The sequence below is a fragment of the Paramisgurnus dabryanus genome, chromosome 14 (assembly GCF_030506205.2).
Source record: "Paramisgurnus dabryanus chromosome 14, PD_genome_1.1, whole genome shotgun sequence".
NCBI classification, from domain to species: domain Eukaryota; kingdom Metazoa; phylum Chordata; class Actinopteri; order Cypriniformes; family Cobitidae; genus Paramisgurnus; species Paramisgurnus dabryanus.
Genome location: NC_133350.1, coordinates 13,066,974 through 13,085,696, shown reverse-complemented (window position 1 = coordinate 13,085,696; position 18,723 = coordinate 13,066,974). Strand labels below are relative to the sequence as shown.

At 35.0% G+C, this 18,723-nt stretch overlaps 1 protein-coding gene across 2 annotated transcripts; it reads right to left on the bottom strand.

The window, feature by feature from the left end:
• Positions 1 to 1,376: 1,376 nt before the first annotated feature.
• On the bottom strand, positions 1,377 to 18,561 carry LOC135740680 (dnaJ homolog subfamily C member 11-like). Of its 2 annotated transcripts, XM_065259155.1 has the most exons (16): positions 18,458 to 18,561; positions 15,886 to 16,015; positions 13,560 to 13,633; positions 12,673 to 12,774; positions 12,275 to 12,403; positions 12,069 to 12,191; positions 11,921 to 11,994; positions 11,620 to 11,809; positions 10,964 to 11,049; positions 10,005 to 10,121; positions 9,760 to 9,915; positions 9,582 to 9,651; positions 9,406 to 9,463; positions 5,323 to 5,465; positions 4,995 to 5,124; positions 1,377 to 4,905 (listed from the first exon to the last, which is right to left on the bottom strand). In XM_065259155.1, the coding sequence occupies exons 1-16, from the start codon at positions 18,530 to 18,532 to the stop codon at positions 4,880 to 4,882; spliced, it is 1,683 nt and encodes a 560-aa protein (XP_065115227.1). In that variant the 5' UTR covers positions 18,533 to 18,561; the 3' UTR covers positions 1,377 to 4,879. The 2 variants fall into 2 exon arrangements, with proteins under 2 accessions (XP_065115227.1, XP_065115228.1); XM_065259156.2 differs by lacking the exons at positions 13,560 to 13,633; positions 18,458 to 18,561 and having other exon boundaries at positions 15,886 to 16,010.
• Between the last annotated feature and the right edge of the window lie 162 nt (positions 18,562 to 18,723).

Sequence of the window (18,723 nt, the reverse complement as noted above, 5' to 3'; positions counted from 1 at the left end):
ATTAAGAGAAAATGCTTCCCCACCAATGACGAGATTTTCCGTCTTTCCGCAATACCGCTATTATCCACCAGGTGGCAACTTTTTAAAACCGGAAGTATTGCCCTATTGCAAGCTGCTGCATGTCCGTGTCTGTTTTAAAGATCGCTCTGAATGGGATCTCTATGAAAAGTCCGTCACAAAAATTGAATTATCTCTGCTTTTTGCTCAAAATATGGTGTTTTTGCAAAAACCTACCCATATTCAAAAGCTGATTGCAAAAGAACCACTAAAGGTAGGATGAAACGTTTTTTTTTTTGTTTGAAAGCAGAGGGTCTGTTCTTTCATTTGGTATATTGTATGTTTATATATTTAAAAAAGAACATTTTCTGGAAGGCATTAAACTTTGGTGAAAATCATGAAAAACGCTGGCTGGCAACTTTTTTTAAAATGCTGGCTGTGAAAGAGTTAAGAAAAAGATTTTTTGCTTACCCCATTGGCAGATTTTTTTGCTTGTTTTATTCACAAAATCACTTAAATTTTATATTTTTGGTCTAAAAACTAGACTTATTTTCTTGGATCGTTTTGCTCACCAAACGTTTTTTTTGCCATTTTTTTCATTTCTGCATCCCCATGCGACGACTACTACTGCACAGACCGATCAGCCTATCAAACTATTGCGAAAACAATTTCATAGAATACTTCGGATATTTAAAAATATTGTGAAAATCTTACATATTGTACCTTTAAATGAAACTAATAACTTTCACAATGTAATGCAAGTAAAACTTGATATTAACAAGACAAAAATTAGGGATGCGCCGATATCAACATTTTGGATGATGATAATCGGTAATTATTTAAATTGATAATTAATTAATTTGCCAATAAATCTAATTAAATATCAATTTTTGTGTCTGAAATAAAAACAAATGCAACTGCTTTTATTTTGAAACATTAATTGACTTAAACAAGTTAAGATTGAGTTTTTGGCTAGATGGGATACAGTTATGGCCTAAATCTCATGAGATGTTGGATTTAGGTTTAGGGGTAGGATAAGGATGAAAACAGCCTAATGCTGGATTTAGGGTTAGGTTTGGGGGAAGGATTAAGATAACAACAGCACCTATCCTGTGAGATTTCACAAGATTTTGGCCGTTGCTGTATCCCTTCTAGCCACAACTTTAAAAAGTGATCCTAATTAATCACACCTGATCCAGCTAATCAATGTCTTTAGGATTACTTGAAACTCCCAGGCAGGTGTATTGGGGCTTGTTGGATCTAAACTTTGCAGGACAGTGGCCCTCCAGAAGGTTTGAGATCCCTGTTTAAAATAATGTCTGTGTGTGGATGAATCACATAAGAAAGTATATTTCATGTTGAAGAACTGAGAGTTTAGATGGACTGTAGGGTTCTTTTATTGTTTAAATTATTTCTCAGGTTGACTACATCGAAACCTTTGTAATACATGTGTTTAGCTTTGCATCAGATATGTAATACTGTTTTCTCACAAGTTGTAAAATGTGGCTTTAATAAGCCATTTACCCGAACATAAGCTACACTATAAACTTGAGGAGACGTGCAAGGTAAATGACTGTACTGTGTAACAAACCAGAGAATATTAACAGGCATTCATGTATAAATCACACTAAATGATATCATGGACTATGAGTTAATGTGCTGAACAGAACCAGCGTGGCAGAATTTATGTCTTACTATTGTAATGCAGAAGGTTCTTGGTAGTACTTCAATGGCAAAATAAATGTTGCTATTGAACAGACGTTGACCCCTAAACCTTAATGTTTTAAATCGTCACAAATAAAAATACAAATACAGGCATTGCCCAGCAGCAAATGCATCTTTTGCACGATGGCAATTAAATAAAGAAACCAAAAACACAATGGGACACATTCAAATGACAAAACAAATACTATAAAGATGAAGCAGGTTAGTTTTAGAAATTAAATGATATTTTAAAATACCAAATTGTTCTGATCATTCACTCTTTCTGATGCTCTGAACAAACCTCTCATTCAAATGTCAATAAATGCCGCACGAACCAAGAAATGATTCAATAAGCATTTTAGTTTCTTAACTTTAAATCAATGTGTGTAATGATTCAGACATCTCACATTATTAAAACAGAAGCAGCTCAATACTGAAGAACTGAACTGAAGAGAAAGTTGCACATTATGACCAAGAAAACACAGTGGTTTTCTGTTTTACAATTTATTATTGGACCGCTGACTATGCAATACTGTTGACATGTACTTTTAATTTAAAGAATTAGGAAAACTCAACCAACAAGATGTTTAGCTACTGTAAAAAATGAATTAAGAAAAAAAAAAATGTCTTGTTTTCAGTAAAAATATCTAAAAATTCTTAAATTAAGATGCATTTTCTTAATGAGCAAAACGACCTAAGAAAATAAGTCTAGTCTTTAGACAAAAAAAAAAAATCTAATTTAAGTGATTTTGTAAAAAAAATCTGCCAATGGGGTAACAAAAATACTAATATTTTTTTCTTAAATCATTTTTTGCAGTGCATAGATTGAATCTCACAAAAGCTGCCAAGAAATGTCAAGGTCATATTTCACTCCACACACACAAAATATATTTTTAAATAATAAATATGAACTTATAAAAAGAAATACATTGACTGACAATAGTATTAATAAAAGTAAAAAGAAAGAAATCTGCTATGATCTGACTTGAATGTAAAAAATCCTATAAATAGCTTTTATTTATGCAAAACATAATTTTGCATATTTGATTTCGGGATTAAACCCACCTACTGTAGACGTTTCTTAATGAAATTCACCTGACAATACAATAATATCACAATGGCTACACTTTTAAAAATAAAGGTGCTTTAAAGTTGCAGTGATGCCACACTGCAAAAAATGACTTTTAGTTTTTAGTATATCAGTATGTTTTCAGTACAAATATCAAAACATTCTTAAATCAAGATGTATTTTCTTGATGAGTAAAATGACCTAAGAAAATAAGTCTAGTTTTTAAATAAAAATTAGACAATTTAAGTGAATTTGTGCTTAAAACGAGCACAACAAATCTGACAATGGAGTGAGAAAATTGAGCTTGAATTACATGTTTAAGAAAAAAGAAAACTTATTTTTAGATTTGTTTCCTACCCCATTTGCAGATATTTTTGCTTGTTTTAAGAACAAATTCACTTAATTTTGTCTATAAACTAGACTTATTTTCTTGGGTCATTTTGCTCATCAAGAAGAAGCATCTTAATGTAAGAATTTTTAGACATTTCTACTGAAAACAAGACAAAAATACTAAGTAAGAGTCATTTTTTGCAGTGCATATATACACTGCAAAAAATGATTTTCAAGAAAAAAATATTTTTGTCTCGTTTTCAGTAAAAATATCTAAATTCTTAAATTAAGTTTTGCTTGAGCAAAACGATCCAAGTAAAAAAGTCTAGTTTTTAGACCCAAAATATCAAATGTAACTGATTTTGTGCATAAAACAAGCAAACAAATCTCCCAACGGGGTAAGCAAAAAAAATCTTTAACATTTTTCATAAACACAAATTCAAGAAAAATTTTCTCACCCCATTGGCAGATTTTTTGCTTGTTTTATGCACAAAATCACTTACGTTTGATATTTTTGGTCTAAAAACTACTTATTTTATTACTTGTCAGGCATTAAAGGTTCTTTTTTAAACCATTCAGCCAAAAATGGTTCCTCTATAGCACCATATTTTTAAGAGTGCATTACCTAAATAACATTTCTCCTATTATCCTACTAATCTGGGATAAAATAAGATCATGACGTGGTCAAAACCGATTACTTGACTAAAACAAATCATTCAGGATTGTTGGTACAGATTTCTGGGGTGGTGTCAGATGATTTCAGACATAGAAATCGAAACATAAACGGAGACTTCTGCATGTTTGGATATCAATCAAAAAACACTTCAACACTATTAAAGGGATAGTTCACCCAAAAATAAACATTTTGTCATCATTTACTCAATACTACTTCATTCTGTTGAAAACAAAAGATGATATTTTGATATATGATGATAACCACACAGTTGGCAGTGCCCGTAGTAGGATAAACAAATACCACAGAAATCAATCAGGGTGAATAAATGCAAAATTTTTGGGTGAACTACAGTATGTAAAAGTCACAAGTTGTACAACAGTTCTATAATATCCAGGGTGTGCTTATTGGTAAACTTTCCAGGGATTAACACAGTTTTATTTTGATTGATAGAGTGATATGAAATTGGACCTTCTGCACACACCTGTAAACAGGCCGCTGTCTTATCTCTGGGTTGGTTTAGGATTGAAACGGTTCATTACTTCAGTGCTTAACCGTTGATGTTAGATATGCAAAGAGAACTGAGGTTACCAGACAATATGCGACCCTGGACCACAAAACTAGTTTAAGTAGTACAGGTATATTTGTAGCAATAGCCGAAAATACATTGTAGGGGTCAAAATTATAAAAAATTTTAAATGTAAAAAATCATTAGGATATTAAGTAAAGAACATGCGCAATGAATATATTTGGTCAATTTAATACCATAAATATCAAAAATGTATTTTTCATTAGTAATGTGTGTTGCTTTAAGGTGATTCTCAATATTTAGATTTTTTGCACCTTTTGCCAAATATTGCCCTACACAAACAAAGCAAGTTGATTTATTCAGCCTTAGATCAGATACATCTTAATTTAAAAAAATGACCCTTATGGTTTTGTGGTCCAGGCTCACATACAAAGATGATAAATGGATGAAAAGGAACAGCCCTTTGCTTCACTTAATGACTGACAGGTCTTCTTGACTGATTTTCTGTATGTTCCTCACATCTCCATGTGTCCATTGATCCCTCATGTCTGCTCCTCCCGGGACGTGTAGACGATTCTTACGTCTCTGCTTGTATTTTATGAGCTGATGCAGAAGAGAAAAGAAAATGAAACCGTGTCGTATAAAACTTCTTATTAGCTTTGAAATAAAACCAGCATTTTTGCAATCCTCACATTGTTTGGGTATCTTCAGAGGCTCGGTATCTCCAGACAGGACCTGGTGCATTTCTCCTCTGAACTGATACAGCAGCTTTAGACTCTTGTCTTCTCCAACACATGGGTCATAAAAGCCTGGCAAACCCGCCTGATTTACAAGAGATACGTTATTAAAGAGATATAAATCTTGTGGATTTAATACATGTTGTTAAAGTCTATCTAGAACAATTGAAGCGTAAGGGTTGTGTGGTAAATGTTTAAAATGTTTAACTTTGTGTTCGACCTGTAACATCATTAAAGCATGTCTTACTGATGAAAAGCAATGCTTGATGTGTATGTGTCTAACCTTTGAAGCCTCTGTAAGAATGAGTTTTGAGTCTTTCACTAAACACTGCAGCGGGACCGTAACATCGATGACCTTTGCCCTCTCATGCTTCTGACTATTGTCCGACACAAATTTGCCATACCAGGCGTTTAGAATGATGAGACCTGGGAGCAAAAATATAAATGAAGAACTTAAAAAATCAAATTTAACAGTAGTGGTGAGTGAGGCACAAACTAACACGGGGTTAATTGTAACACGGCTACTTTACATAATAATACAGGGCCGAGCAATCTGTGCTTTTTGGTGTTTTTCTCTTACTGTCAGAAGATCTCATCTAAATTTGTTAATATTTTGGTGTGTTTTGGTTAAGATATTGAACAAAGAGTGTTTTTGAGGCATGGAAGTAAATTTCTTCACCTTATGTTTTTTTTATTTCGGAGTTGGATGTGTAAGTGTGTGTAAATCCAATATTAGTTAAATCACTGTCTTGTTACCTAAAACATAGCACAATTGTGAAACATGTCAGCAACTCCTAGTAACTTATAGATGGGATTAAAAACATTTTTACACAGCGGGGTTAGTTGGCACGTGTTACAATTAAGCCTAAAAAAAAAAAAAAAAAAAATTAAGCCTTACACTGCAAAAAAATGATTTTCAAGAAAAAAATTTCTTAGTATTTTTGTCTTGTTTTCAGTAAAAATATATATTTTTAAAGATTCTTAAATTAAGATGCTTTTTCTTGTTGAGCAACACGACCCGAGAAAATAAGTCTAGTTTTTAGAACAAAAATATAAAATTTAAGTGATTTTTTGCATAAAACAAGCAAAAAAATCTGCCAATGGGGTAAGCAAAAAATCTTGAACATTTTTCTTAAACACTAAATTCAAGAAAAATTAAAGAAAAATTTGCTTACCCCATTGGCAGATGTTTTTGCTTGTTTTATTGTGTAAAAAAAATGATTAATCTAACTTAAATATTTTTTGAATGATAGAGCCAAAGCCATAAAGTGTTACTTGGTGCCCTGCTCTCACTTATTTACTGCTGTTGTAACCAAGACAAGTAGGCCAGCCCTTTGAAAAGTTGCAAAAGTTTACCCGAGTGTGCTATTAGTATACTTATTTTTTGTCTACTTTTTTGTACGACTTAGGAATATACTTTATGTACTCTACACTAAAAAGTTAAGCATGTAAGAAAATATTGATACATGTTGAGTATCGCGATAGTTTGTTTGCCAATACTGTATTGATTATAAAAAAATATATTATATATTATAATATAAATATAAATATTTAAAAAATAAAAATCATATGAGATTCATGGCAGTTGTTTCTTTTAAAGTTTACATCCTGACCACTAGATGGCATTCTTATCTCTGAACTTAAACAGTTACAGTATGGAGGACCACAAGAGTCATGCAAAATGTAATAAAGAACTTCAATATTTAATAACTACCTGGACAATAAAATAGCAATTAATAGATTTGTTTAAAAAATCATTAATTAATCTATAAATAAATAGACACAGTTACAAAAAAATCGTTATGTAACATTTTATTAGGCAATAAAAAGTGAGATTATAAAAATAATGTAGAAATGAAATATTAATCCATTAATAAATAGTTCAAACTAATATAAAATTTACAAAAACAACATAAAACGCTCAATAAGTTCATCATTTTAAATTGCATTTACAAATTCTTAATTAAATAATGGAATTTCAAAATGTTTTTAAAAAAGTGATTTAAAAAGAGAAATAAATAACGGGATTTTTAAATTGGACTACAAATACAGGTTTTAATTAGGCATTTAAAAGGGCATTTCCGTTTAACATTTCTGTTTTTATTTTCCTGATGGTTCTCCTTATTCTTTTCGCTATTCGATTTGCTTTTTGTTTTAGCCTCTCTATTTTGCTTTTCCGTGACTCTTTGGGTCCTCATCTGAGATCTATAAATCTGCGCATGACGTACAATCAGAGCCAATCAGCGAGCTTGTTACATCCACCTGGCCATAGCTAATTTGCATTTCTCATTTGACCATTTGCAAGGACCCAAAGTGTCACGGAAAAGCTAAATAAAGAGGGCTAAAACGAAAAGCAAATCAAATAGCGAAAAGAATAAGGAGAACCATCGGGAAATGAAAACAGAAATGTTAAACGGAAATTCCCTTTTAAATGCCTGTATTTGTAGTTCAATTTATGAATACAGTTATTTATTTCTCTTTTTAAATCGCTTTTTGAAATACATTTTGAAATTTCATTATTTAATTTAGAATTTACTGAGTGTTTTATGTTGTTTTTGTGAATTGTTATATTAATTTGAACTATTTATTAACGGATTAATATTTCATTTCTACGTTATTTTTTAATCTCACTTTTTATTCCCTAATAAAATGTTACATAATAATTTTTTTTGTAACTTTGTCTATTTATTTATAGATTCATTAATGAATTTTTAAACAAATCTATTAATTGCTATTTTTATTGTCCAGGTAGTTATTAAATATTGAAGTTCTTTATTACATTTTGCATGACTCTTGTGGTCCTCCATATTACAGGAAGTCATAGCATAGGGAAATGTCACAAAGTTATTTTTTACAGGTTTGCTAGGGTGGTGTGTTCTCAATGACTGTTTCCAAAAATTACATCCTATTATATTAAAAAAAGGATGACATCCTAATATATTGGCTTGCTTTACAGTATCGCAATCTATCAGAACATACTGCATCGTATCATCTTGACCCATATTTCAAGATCTTTGCCGATATACAGCCCATCTTAAAGGTTTACTTTTAGAAACTATAGTTTAGTAACTAGTATTGAAATAGTAGGGGAGAGTGGGGCACAACCTAACACTTTTTGGTTTTGACTCAATCATTGAAAAATTTGAGTTTGATTAATTATATTTTTACACAAGCAACAAACACATCTCTGCTACTAATAAACATTTGAAGTTTGTTTCTATTACTTATCATTCTTGGACAATTACACCAAACGTGACAGAAGTGCAAACGTCACAACTTACCCCATAGGTGGGGTTCATTGTAACAGGCAGGGAGTTAGTTATAACATTTGCTAAAAATTAAGTTTGCAGGCAAATATTTCAATACTATTTTGTCTATATACTTGAAGTGGATATTGTTTATATATCTGTCTATAATAGACAGGTATCTACACTGTATTCATTCATCCAGCCCTTTTTCTAACAATAGTTCAATTTAAATGGAGACAAATGTGTAAATATGTGAGAAAAAGCAGCACAATTATGACAAAAACATTTTTATATGTGACCCAGTCTGTGAAAACAATACTAAAGTCTCAAAATAAAATTCTGAGATAATGAAAATCAAAGTCTGATTTTAGCCATTCATTTCATTATGATTTCAATCTTTGACATGACTTTATTCAATCAATATTAAATTTATTATGAACAAAAATACATTTTGACAAACCATTTTTGATAAGACAGGCACATTTATTTTGTTGGAAGCCAGCAATCATTCATGTGTAGTTTATTTAAAACAACGCCAAGAATTACGCTAACGTTAGCGGTTTTCATATCGTTAGTGCTAAGGGGTTAGTTGTAACACAGCGTTACAACTAACCCCGCTGGGTGAAAATATTTTCAAGCCTACCAAAAAAGTTGCCAAGAGCTGCAGACATATTTCAAAATGATGTTATGTTTTAGTCAATAAGACACTGATTAAGATCACAACATTGGTTTTGGTATCTTACACACCCAACTTACAAACCTGAAAAAACATATGATGAAAAAATTGACTTACGTGCCACCAAAACACTCGTTCATTAATAACTCTCTGGAAAAACATTCAACCTTTCCATAAATTTGCGCAAGAGCATCTTTTGGCAGCGTGAAAACATTATGGGGAGAAAAAACGTTCAACCCTGTGCAACAATGTAAACGGTCCGTGTTACAATTAACCCTACGTTAGTTTGTGCCCCCCTGCACTTATAGATATACTACCAGTACGCTACGCTGACATTAGAATATTTATAAATTATGCTTAAAATGTACTTGATCTTAACTTAAGTATACAAAAGATGATTCCACTGCGTTTAGAGCGTATGAATAAAAGTGATTTTATTTACCCATTTTAGATTCTTCAGCATCAATGACTCTCTTCACCGACTCTTGCATCAGCAACACCTAAAAACAAAAAAAAAAACAGTACTTCTAGACAACAGCATCATCTGTCCTGATAAATGGCTGTTTGTGTCGGCAGGAGAGACACAGTCATTGTTGTCTATGGATTAATTTGACTTACAGCAGATTCAGCCTCTTGTTTCCTGCGAGCGATTTCTGAAGCCGAATCTTCCTTCTGTTTCTCCAGCTCCCTGTAAACAACATAACAGTCGAGATCCTCCATCAGAGAAACTTCTCAGAGGGCGAATATAAATGGAAAACGGGCGGTTTTGGAGCAGTAATTACAGATAATAACTCACTCTTCCTTCTGGGCTCGTACGTAAGGCATAATGATAAGCTTCTGGACAGCTAAGTAGATGGCCAGCGGGCCCACGGTGGCGTAAAACACAGCACTGGGTAATAACTGATCAGTCAGGTGAATGGGGAAGAGATAGGTTTGACTGGCCCGGTTCAACCTGGAGAGGAGAAAACGAAAGGAATTGAAAGCAGTTAAACCATATTATAATGTTGTTTTGCTGAGTATATTTATGGGTAAACTCCAAACCTGATTTTGAGCGAGACTCCTTGGGGTACGCCGATGCTGACGGTCGCAGCCAGGACGCTGTGGCGACTGATCATCCGCTCTGCGCCGTATTCAACCACGGTGCCAAAAAACCCGGTCCTGCCATGAATAAAAGGAGAAATTAGTACTCTGGTCCACAAAGCTAGGGCTGTGCAACACATTACATAACTGCAAAACATTTAGGGACAGATTTACTAACAGCTTGCAAATGCCTCTTTCAGGATTTGCTGTGAAAAATTTGCACTGAAAAGGCATGGACAGTAGTTTTTGCAGCTAAACTTATTACACATGCATTTGTAGGTTACCCTTTCAGATCCTAAATTTATAGGAGGAGAGTATTTAAATAAATCATGCAATGTGATGTATTTGGTACATTTACTGGTATGTGCACCATTATTTAAAGGATTAATCCACTTTCATAAAAATTGGGTAATTTATTCGCCCCCATGTCATCAAAGATGTTCATAGGGCTCTGACGGTTGAAGTGCGCCCCTGCGGTGGCGTGCATGTCACAAACTATACAAAATAAAGTACAATCTCGCCCAGTCAGATGTCTTCAAGTTTTTCGGGGCTCACTGAATTGGCAAAGCACATATGCACAGTTGCTTCCCATTTACTTCACATGTTGCGTCTAAAACCACGCGGAAAACGTGACCGTGCCGCTCCCCCAAAAAAGCATGTCTTAAATTGCATTGGTCATTATGGAAATGAGATGTCGCCCCTGTGTTGTTTAACGTGCACTTTGTCTGTAAATTGCCCACGGAAATTTCCACTCCCACATGCACTTTTTTTGGTATAGCGCTCTCACGTTAGCTTTCCCTGTTTAGTAAATCTGGCCCTTAATGTTATTTTTGCCAATGTCAAATTGACTAACACTATAAATAACTACAACTCCATGCTTTTAATTTTATTATGCTTAATTTTTCAGCCTAAAGACTTACTTGATCGAGCCTTTAACCTTAGTCTGGTCTTCATCCTGGAATTTGTACTGGTAACTCATCATGAGGTAAGAATGAGGAATTCCAAGCTAAATAACAGAAATTGGAAAAAGATGCAAGCTGGATTTACACTGCAGATCTTGATGCCCAATTCCGATTTAACAATTATATCCTTTTTTTTTGAGACTGATCCGATATCTGCATTTTCACTAAACACTTCAAGGTAGACATACTGACCTGGAACAGCTTAAACCACAAAGGAAGTAAAACTTTGCGGTATGCAATGAACACACATTGATTATACAAGATTATAGAGCTTTATTTAAAACTTTAACATTACTCCACTAAGTGGAGCCATCGCGCAAAAAAAGTTCTGCTAAGAAGAGTAATATGAGTTGACGTCATGTGCCAGCGTCGCATTATGCTTGCATTGCATGTATCCGATTCATATCAGATTTATTTCCACACATGAACGAGGCCTGAAACTGATCGGATAATATTGGACTCTCTATGCTTACACGTCCGTGGGTCATATCCGATCTGTGGCACACGAAAGGAACCAATCGGAATCGAGTCACTTCAAATAGGCAGTGTAAATGCGGCCACACACACACGCACACATATATACATCCTGAAGATATTTTTTTTTTTAGTCTGACCTGCAAAGCCAGGGTGAAGTGACTGGTTTTGGTATCCCTGACAATACTGGTGGTCATGGCAGACTGGCTTCCCCAGCGCCACTGCAAGTAACCCATAGTGTTCTGGTCGAGATGCCTCGCCATCATCGTTGAGGCATTCGGTTTGACTCCACGTGAGGAGAACTGCAGTCCCCATTGCGCAGTCACGAAGCTGAAAGCCACGAAGCAAATTAAAGCATGCATGCTGCAACATTACTTACCCAACTTTCTAAGTGGAAGACAGTTATGGCCTCACTAAAAATGCACGCAGAGGGACACTTACCAGCGTGCGGTTACATTGCGGAATACTTTCATCCCAAACAGAGGTCCTCTAACATCCCCGGCACCAAACTCCAGCTAAAGAAGTTGACAACATCAAAACCAAAACACATCGAATAGATAATAAAAATCTAGAAGTGAAAGAGTCTTACCTCTCCCCAGCCTCGTGCCGAGGTCACACGTCGAACACAAAGGTTTATATTTCCTCCTCCGTTTCCATTATGGGTAGACAAAGAACCGGAAAGGACAGCTGTATCTTTATTAGTTAGGGGTGCCTGTCAAATATAAACATGCAAGAGTATAAAGAAAACAGCAAGAGTATTTTGGTGACATCATGAAACGCTCGGTCCATATTAACCTCAATGGATTGGGATATGTGCATCCTGTCAATCTCAATGTGGGGAAAACCTCCACCTGGAGCATCCTCGAAGTCCTCATCATAGCGGTCAAAGAGGTCCGTTGCATCTATACCCACACTTATCGTCCCCTGGATTAAAACAAGAACGGTGTCAATAAAACCCAATCATGTGACATGAAACAGGATGGCAAGAAAAATAAAGAGGCACAGAAAATGAAAAGCGAGAAAACCAAGCAAGTAAATATCAATTCCTAAAAAATGACATACTGTGTCTTTTTGAAATGATTTCAGTCACAGCACAACACGACTCAAGTGCATTCTAGGAAATAAAAAGTACAATGATCTCGTCCTCTCCCCTGCTTTCATTCGGGCCTGGATGAGCAGTAAGGATTATCCACCTTAGGGTTTGTTCTCTGCTGGAGTCGTCTTTCTTCTCTCTCCCTCTGTAAGCGCTCATATTCCTCCCGAATCTCAGCAGGGGCTCTGTTCCTCTCCACCACCTCAAAAAGATCAGACAAGCAGGTGTCTCATTAGTGTATCGTGCACCCCAGAAACACACGGTCTTCAAGTATTACTGATACTTGGGGGCGGTATTCCGGACAGGGATTAGACTAGTCCTAGACTAAAATAAATGTAAGAGCTGTCCAAACTGAAAACAACTTGCGCTGACATATCTTAAAATACATCAGTGGCCTTTGTTTGTCCCAAAATGCACACAAGTAATGTTTTTAGTAAGGTTCAAACTAGTTATGTTTCCTAATTACTAGTGATGCAACGATGTATCGGCCGCCGATATTTATCGGCCGATTTTTGATGAATTTGAAACCATCGGCAATAGCACGAGAAAGGCCGATACCGATTTGTTTATTAATTAACTGCATAAAGAAATCCATTATATGTAAAAAATGAGTTAATGTTGTTAATAAAATGAATGCTGAATAGCAAAAACCACCTTTGAAGGTTGTCATGCTGTCTTATTATATTTGTTTTAGCTTAATTTGTGCCTCTCTTATTATGTTGGTCAGTTGAATGTTAATTAGATCAAATCCATGTTGAGTAAAAATAATTTGATGCAGAAACCAGACCAACTGTTTAGTATTGTATACAAGTGTTTAATATCGGTATTGGCATCGGACAGAAGTTGTCTGTTTAAATCGGTATCGGTATCGGCCTAAAAAAATCCTATCCGTGCATCCCTACTAATTACACTAAGGTCTAGTCCTGGCTTAAGCTAATCCCTGTCCGGGAAACCAGCCCTTAATGTTTGGTTAACATCAAAACTAACCTCCCAGCCTTCCACCTCCAGGCCCTTCTTCCCAAATATGTCATATATGGCTCGGGACTGTGGGTCACTGAGAACTGAGCACAGTAAGCAGAGGTCAAAATTTAATTGTTTATTTGGGGTGATTTTTTACACAATGTCTATTTGTTGGAATTTAAAAGGCAGGGTAGACATTTTTTTCTCTCCAGGAACATCTATTTACATCCTGATAGCAATCACTAAGTAAAGTGGCTCTAATATATTTACATATATATTCTGTAAGGTGCAGGACTATAAAATGTTTGTCCAATCGTTGCATTCGGTCCTAAAACAATGACAGTATGTCCTACTTGTCTGTCAAACTATGGCTGCTTCCAAATATCCCCACTTGCGGTCTTGGCCACTTGAGAGAGCATGCATGGGACAGGAAGTAAGTGCGCAAGACTGTCCCATGTCTTAAAACTGCCAGTGCCCTTAACCCACACTTTCTCGAATGCCGCTTCGAATCGGTATTCAAGGCTAAACGTATCCCATCATGCATGCATCACGTTCAGTTCAGTGTAAATCGTGAGACTTTTGCCCAAATCTCGCGAGATGTCGTGGAAACATTTAATTGTAGGTTAATAAATGGATTTTACATATTTTGGTAGTAAAACGGAAAGTGTTCCACATTTCATTGGTGCAAACATTATGTATTTTGTAAAAACTACTTTTATAACATTTAAACAAAATTAATGGTGTCGTTTATTCAGGGACTACTACATGAACAATAAACTTTAATAAAGCTACATGCACAAAATTAAAAGGTTTTTTTTGACATGTGCAAAGAATTCTGTGTCTGAAAGTTTCAGATAAGTGTAGATAATATTCTTTAAATGTTCATTTATTTATTCATTTGTTTATGTGTTCATTTTATTTAAAGAAAACCATGTATATATATTATTAGCCTAAATAAAATGAATACGTTTTGGTGCAAATTGCTACCATTTGCTGGATTTACATTTTAACACTTGCTAAGTGTCTCCCAACAGGTGAATAATTTTTAGATGCACGCTTGGGATCTTCATGCCCACTAACACTTGGGCAAAATACAGGAAATACGTCATGTAAGTATTCAAGTGGTCAAGTGCAAATACCGCAAGTGTGGTTATTTTGACGCAGCCTTCGTATTCGCATACCTCCGTGCACCCTGCTCGTAAAAAAACAATCTCTCTAGCTATTCCCGCTGGTTGTTTTTTCTGTGGGTCAGCTGTCCGCTGTCGTAGTAGTATTTTTTTCTTACTATGAACGTCAATGGTGCCCCAGATCTGCTTGATTTCTTAATTTGCATTTATCAGAATAAAAAAAACTATTCAAGTTTGAAAATAATGAGTAAATGGTAATTTTTTTGTGAACTACCTCTTTAAGGTAAGTCGATTTTATTTATAAAAGCAAATTTTGGGATTTGGGCTGAAATCACAGGACTATTTTGATTGGTTTAGACTAGTTTTGCTACGCAGATCTGGCAACCTAGGATGTTTAAATACATAATGCAGAGCAAACGAGAATGAAAGACAAATAGCAACTACCTTACGTTCCTTTTAAACTGACAAAAAATGGCACAAGAAAAGGATTTAAAATACAAAGACAGTCTTGGAAACTACCATAAAGGTAAAATGTCTGGATCAAGAAAAAGGATCTTATGCCTTCAAACCTAGCTTGCTATTGCTAGCCTCTTCAAAATTCCCAGAACTACTTTTAATGGCAAACCGTAAGCGAATAGTCAAAAAGTTACATGAGAACTAAAATTTGGGTCATCCAGAGTTAATAGAAAGAAAACTTCATTTACTCACTCATGTTGTTTCAAACCTGTATAAATTTCTTTGTTCTGATGAACAGGAAGGAAGATATTTTGAGGAATGTTTGTAACCAAACTGTTTGTGAGCCCCATTCACTTCCATATTAGGAAAAAAAACTAAAAACATCAAATTTGTGCAGTGATTAGTTTAGTTTTGTGTAGCCCGAAACTTGCATATCTTTCTTTAATTTTTTTTTTTTGAAGAATATTTATGCATTCTTTTTATACAACAACTCCGTAATTACAGTGATTTATATTTCAGTCTGTTTCTCAAAAAAGCTATTATATAGTCTCAGAAGAACCTAACACATGGATAATGTTTCTGATGTTTACAGCAGTGGTTACTGAATTATCCTCGTATGCAAAAGGCCTCCTTAAAATTATACATTATCTGGTTCACAAACAAACAACATATGGGTAAATGAATACTAACCGAATGTATATATTTTTTGTGAGCTCTTCTCTAATCTGTACAAAGCTATCATCATAGAGATGTATGGCTATAATGATTACCTTCATATGCCTGGTGTACATAGGTGAAGAGATGCTCGGCCTGCCTCTTCAGTTCAGGGTCTCTGTGCTTGTCTGGGTGGTAGAGCATGCACATTCGCCTGTAAGACGATTTTAACTCTTCTAGGGTGGCCTGCAGACAAAACAATCAGATGGATAAAAAGACAGACAGACAGAAAGAGCAGACAGCAGATAGACGCCACATTTTCAAGCAGATAAGTCATGAAACCCGTAGGGTTGTAACGGTATACCGGTATGACAGTATACCACGATAATGACATGTACGGTTATCGTAATGTGAACATTTACTTATCCACCATTTGGGCCAAAAAAAGTTTCTAACATTAAGTTTGTTAAAGAGGAAGTATGGTTTGGTTTATTCCACCCCTTTATTGACTTATTGGTTATTTTGTTTATTTTAGCTTAATTTTTTCAAATGGTAGACTCAAAGTTTTTTTTTTTTTAGAAAAAGTTTGCCATAATAAACCATATGTCCAACCCATCATGCCTACCTGTTTTCATTTATTTAAGGGTCATTATAGCTGATGTTTATATTGATAACAATTGTATAATAGCATATACAGAGTCGATTATGCCGTTAAAATATTATAACGTCACCTCCCTAAACCCAACCTCAACAGTGTTGCTATTCAACAGTTTTTTTCCAACTATTTTACATGAAAAGTACAGTAGGCCTGCTGGAAAAATAAAAAGGTAAGAAAGAACGCAGGTTTGTGATGATTGTCCACAGGTTCATTCATTCATCTACACAGCTTTTTCAACAAATTTTTAAAGGATTAGTCCGTTTTCTTAAAAAAAATCCAGATAATTTACTCTTTCAAAATGTTGATGTCTTTCATTGTTCAGTCGAGAAGAAATTCTTTTTTGACAGGATTTTTCTCATTTTGAATGGACTTTAATGGACCCCAACAGTAACAGTTTTAATGCATTTTAAAATTGCAGTTTCAATGGAGTTTCAAAGGACTCTTAACGTTCCCAAACGAGGCATAAGGGTCTTATCTAGCGAAACGATTGTCATTTTTGACAAAAAAATTCACTTTTAAACGCAACATGATCTTACAAAGTTCCGTGGGATAGTCATGGAATTTTGTGCTCATTTTTCCGTGGCATTCTCACGGATCTCCGCATTTTCCCGTGGCCCTGCTACGGACTGTCTTTCTCCGTGGCATTCTCACAGATTGGTTACTCAACTGCTTTTTCCTATTTTCAAACCATTTTCGCTTCGGTTTAGGGTTAGATTTGGTGTTTGCGTTAGTATGTCACTTTAACTATTGGTTTATACTATTTTTTTTCTGATTTATTCTTTTATATTTTCTAAACTTTAAACAATTGTCGCCTGGCGTTGGGGTTAGAGTTGGGTTTGGGTAGGGATGTCATTTCATGTAAATCTAACCCTAAACCGAAGCGAAAATGGTAAGAAAATAGGACAAACAGTTGAGTAACCAATCCGTGAGAATGCCACGGAAAAAGACAGTCTGTAGCAGGGCCACGGAAAAATCAGAGATCCGTGAGAATGCTACGGAAAAATAAGCACAAAATAAACCACAACTTCTCGTCTATCTTGCGCTGGCGCATCAGAGGACCGGAGATATACGAGAAGTTGTGGTTAAAAAGTGACATCAACATTTTGGATGACATGGTGGTGAGAAAATTATCTAGATTTTTTTTAAAGAAAATTTACTGATCCTTTAATTACAAATGTTTACATGTGAGTGACTCTGAGTGTAATTTTTAGTGTACATTTTACAACTTTCTAAATTCAAATTTACAAGCTACAAGAATTTTGCTACTACTCTACCTTCATAGAAAGTCAGATGACATAATAGCAATGATCCCCCAAATGTATTTAACAATTTAACCATGATATTTGTAGTAAACCTATAGTAATACCGTTGGTAATCCACTTTAAACCACCAGTTTATCCACGCTAAGCGCTATTTTGGATAAACGTCGCGGAAGTGGTTGCTGATTGGCTGTCTTACAGAATTTCGCGCTCCAATAAAATTTACAAAATTCTGCTTTAGTTAGCATGTTAGATGAGTCAAGCACACATAGGTTTTACGGAATATGGACGGCATCAATACAAGTGAGGTAAAATGTACCATTTCAGAAATATAACCTTACGACCCTGCATATAAGAATTGTCATTTTATGTTTATTTAAATAACTATACCTTATTTTTTTGCAGCTATCTTCAAATGTACGATGCCTTCTGAGGTGCTGAAGTGCCTTTGAATGTTTACATTTATGTGTACATGCAAAACTGATTTCATGTTAATAATAAGAATCCCAAGAGACTGATATAACTGCAGAGACTGCTATCAGTTTAATCAACAAAACGGATGTTGACGGACTGTCGTCCAATATTTGCAATCAGTCAGGTTGTCCAAACATGAAATGTCAGATCAGTAAGGATGAGCACCCGGCATATATATAAGATCTTTTTAAAGGAGACATCGTGAGCTACACGAAACTGCACGACTCTTTTCACGCCACGCAGGGTTTAGGCTGGTAACACATCGTGTACCTTTTGACAACAACTCCGTGTTCTTACCTCTCTCCTGACATTGAGCAGAGAATAATAATCTTCGTTGTCTACTTCAAAATCATTTTCCACGGCAGCCGCCATGTTCCCAGTGTACTAGTCAGAGCCAATCTACTACGGCGGAGGCTCTTCTCATGAATATTAATCGAGCAGCGTGACGCTCAGCCAGTGTGCCCAGCTGATTTGACCGTGACTTGCCTCGTAAATATTAATTAGGTGACGTGAGTGGTTGCTCTACAGACTTGACGTAGCAATATCAGCATGACCATATTAAT

Bases quoted from the DNA above. Each gene is read 5' to 3' on its own strand.
- LOC135740680 (XM_065259155.1), bottom strand. From the start codon at position 18,532: ATGGCGGCTGCCGTGGAAAATGATTTTGAAGTAGACAACGAAGATTAT. The intron at 13,634-15,885 runs GTAATCATTATA...TACTGTGCTCAG, and splicing joins TGTACACCAGGCATATGAAG to TTCTCAGTGACCCACAGTCC. The intron at 12,775-13,559 runs GTTAGTTTTGAT...GATCTTTTTGAG, and splicing joins TGGAGGTGGAAGGCTGGGAG to GTGGTGGAGAGGAACAGAGC.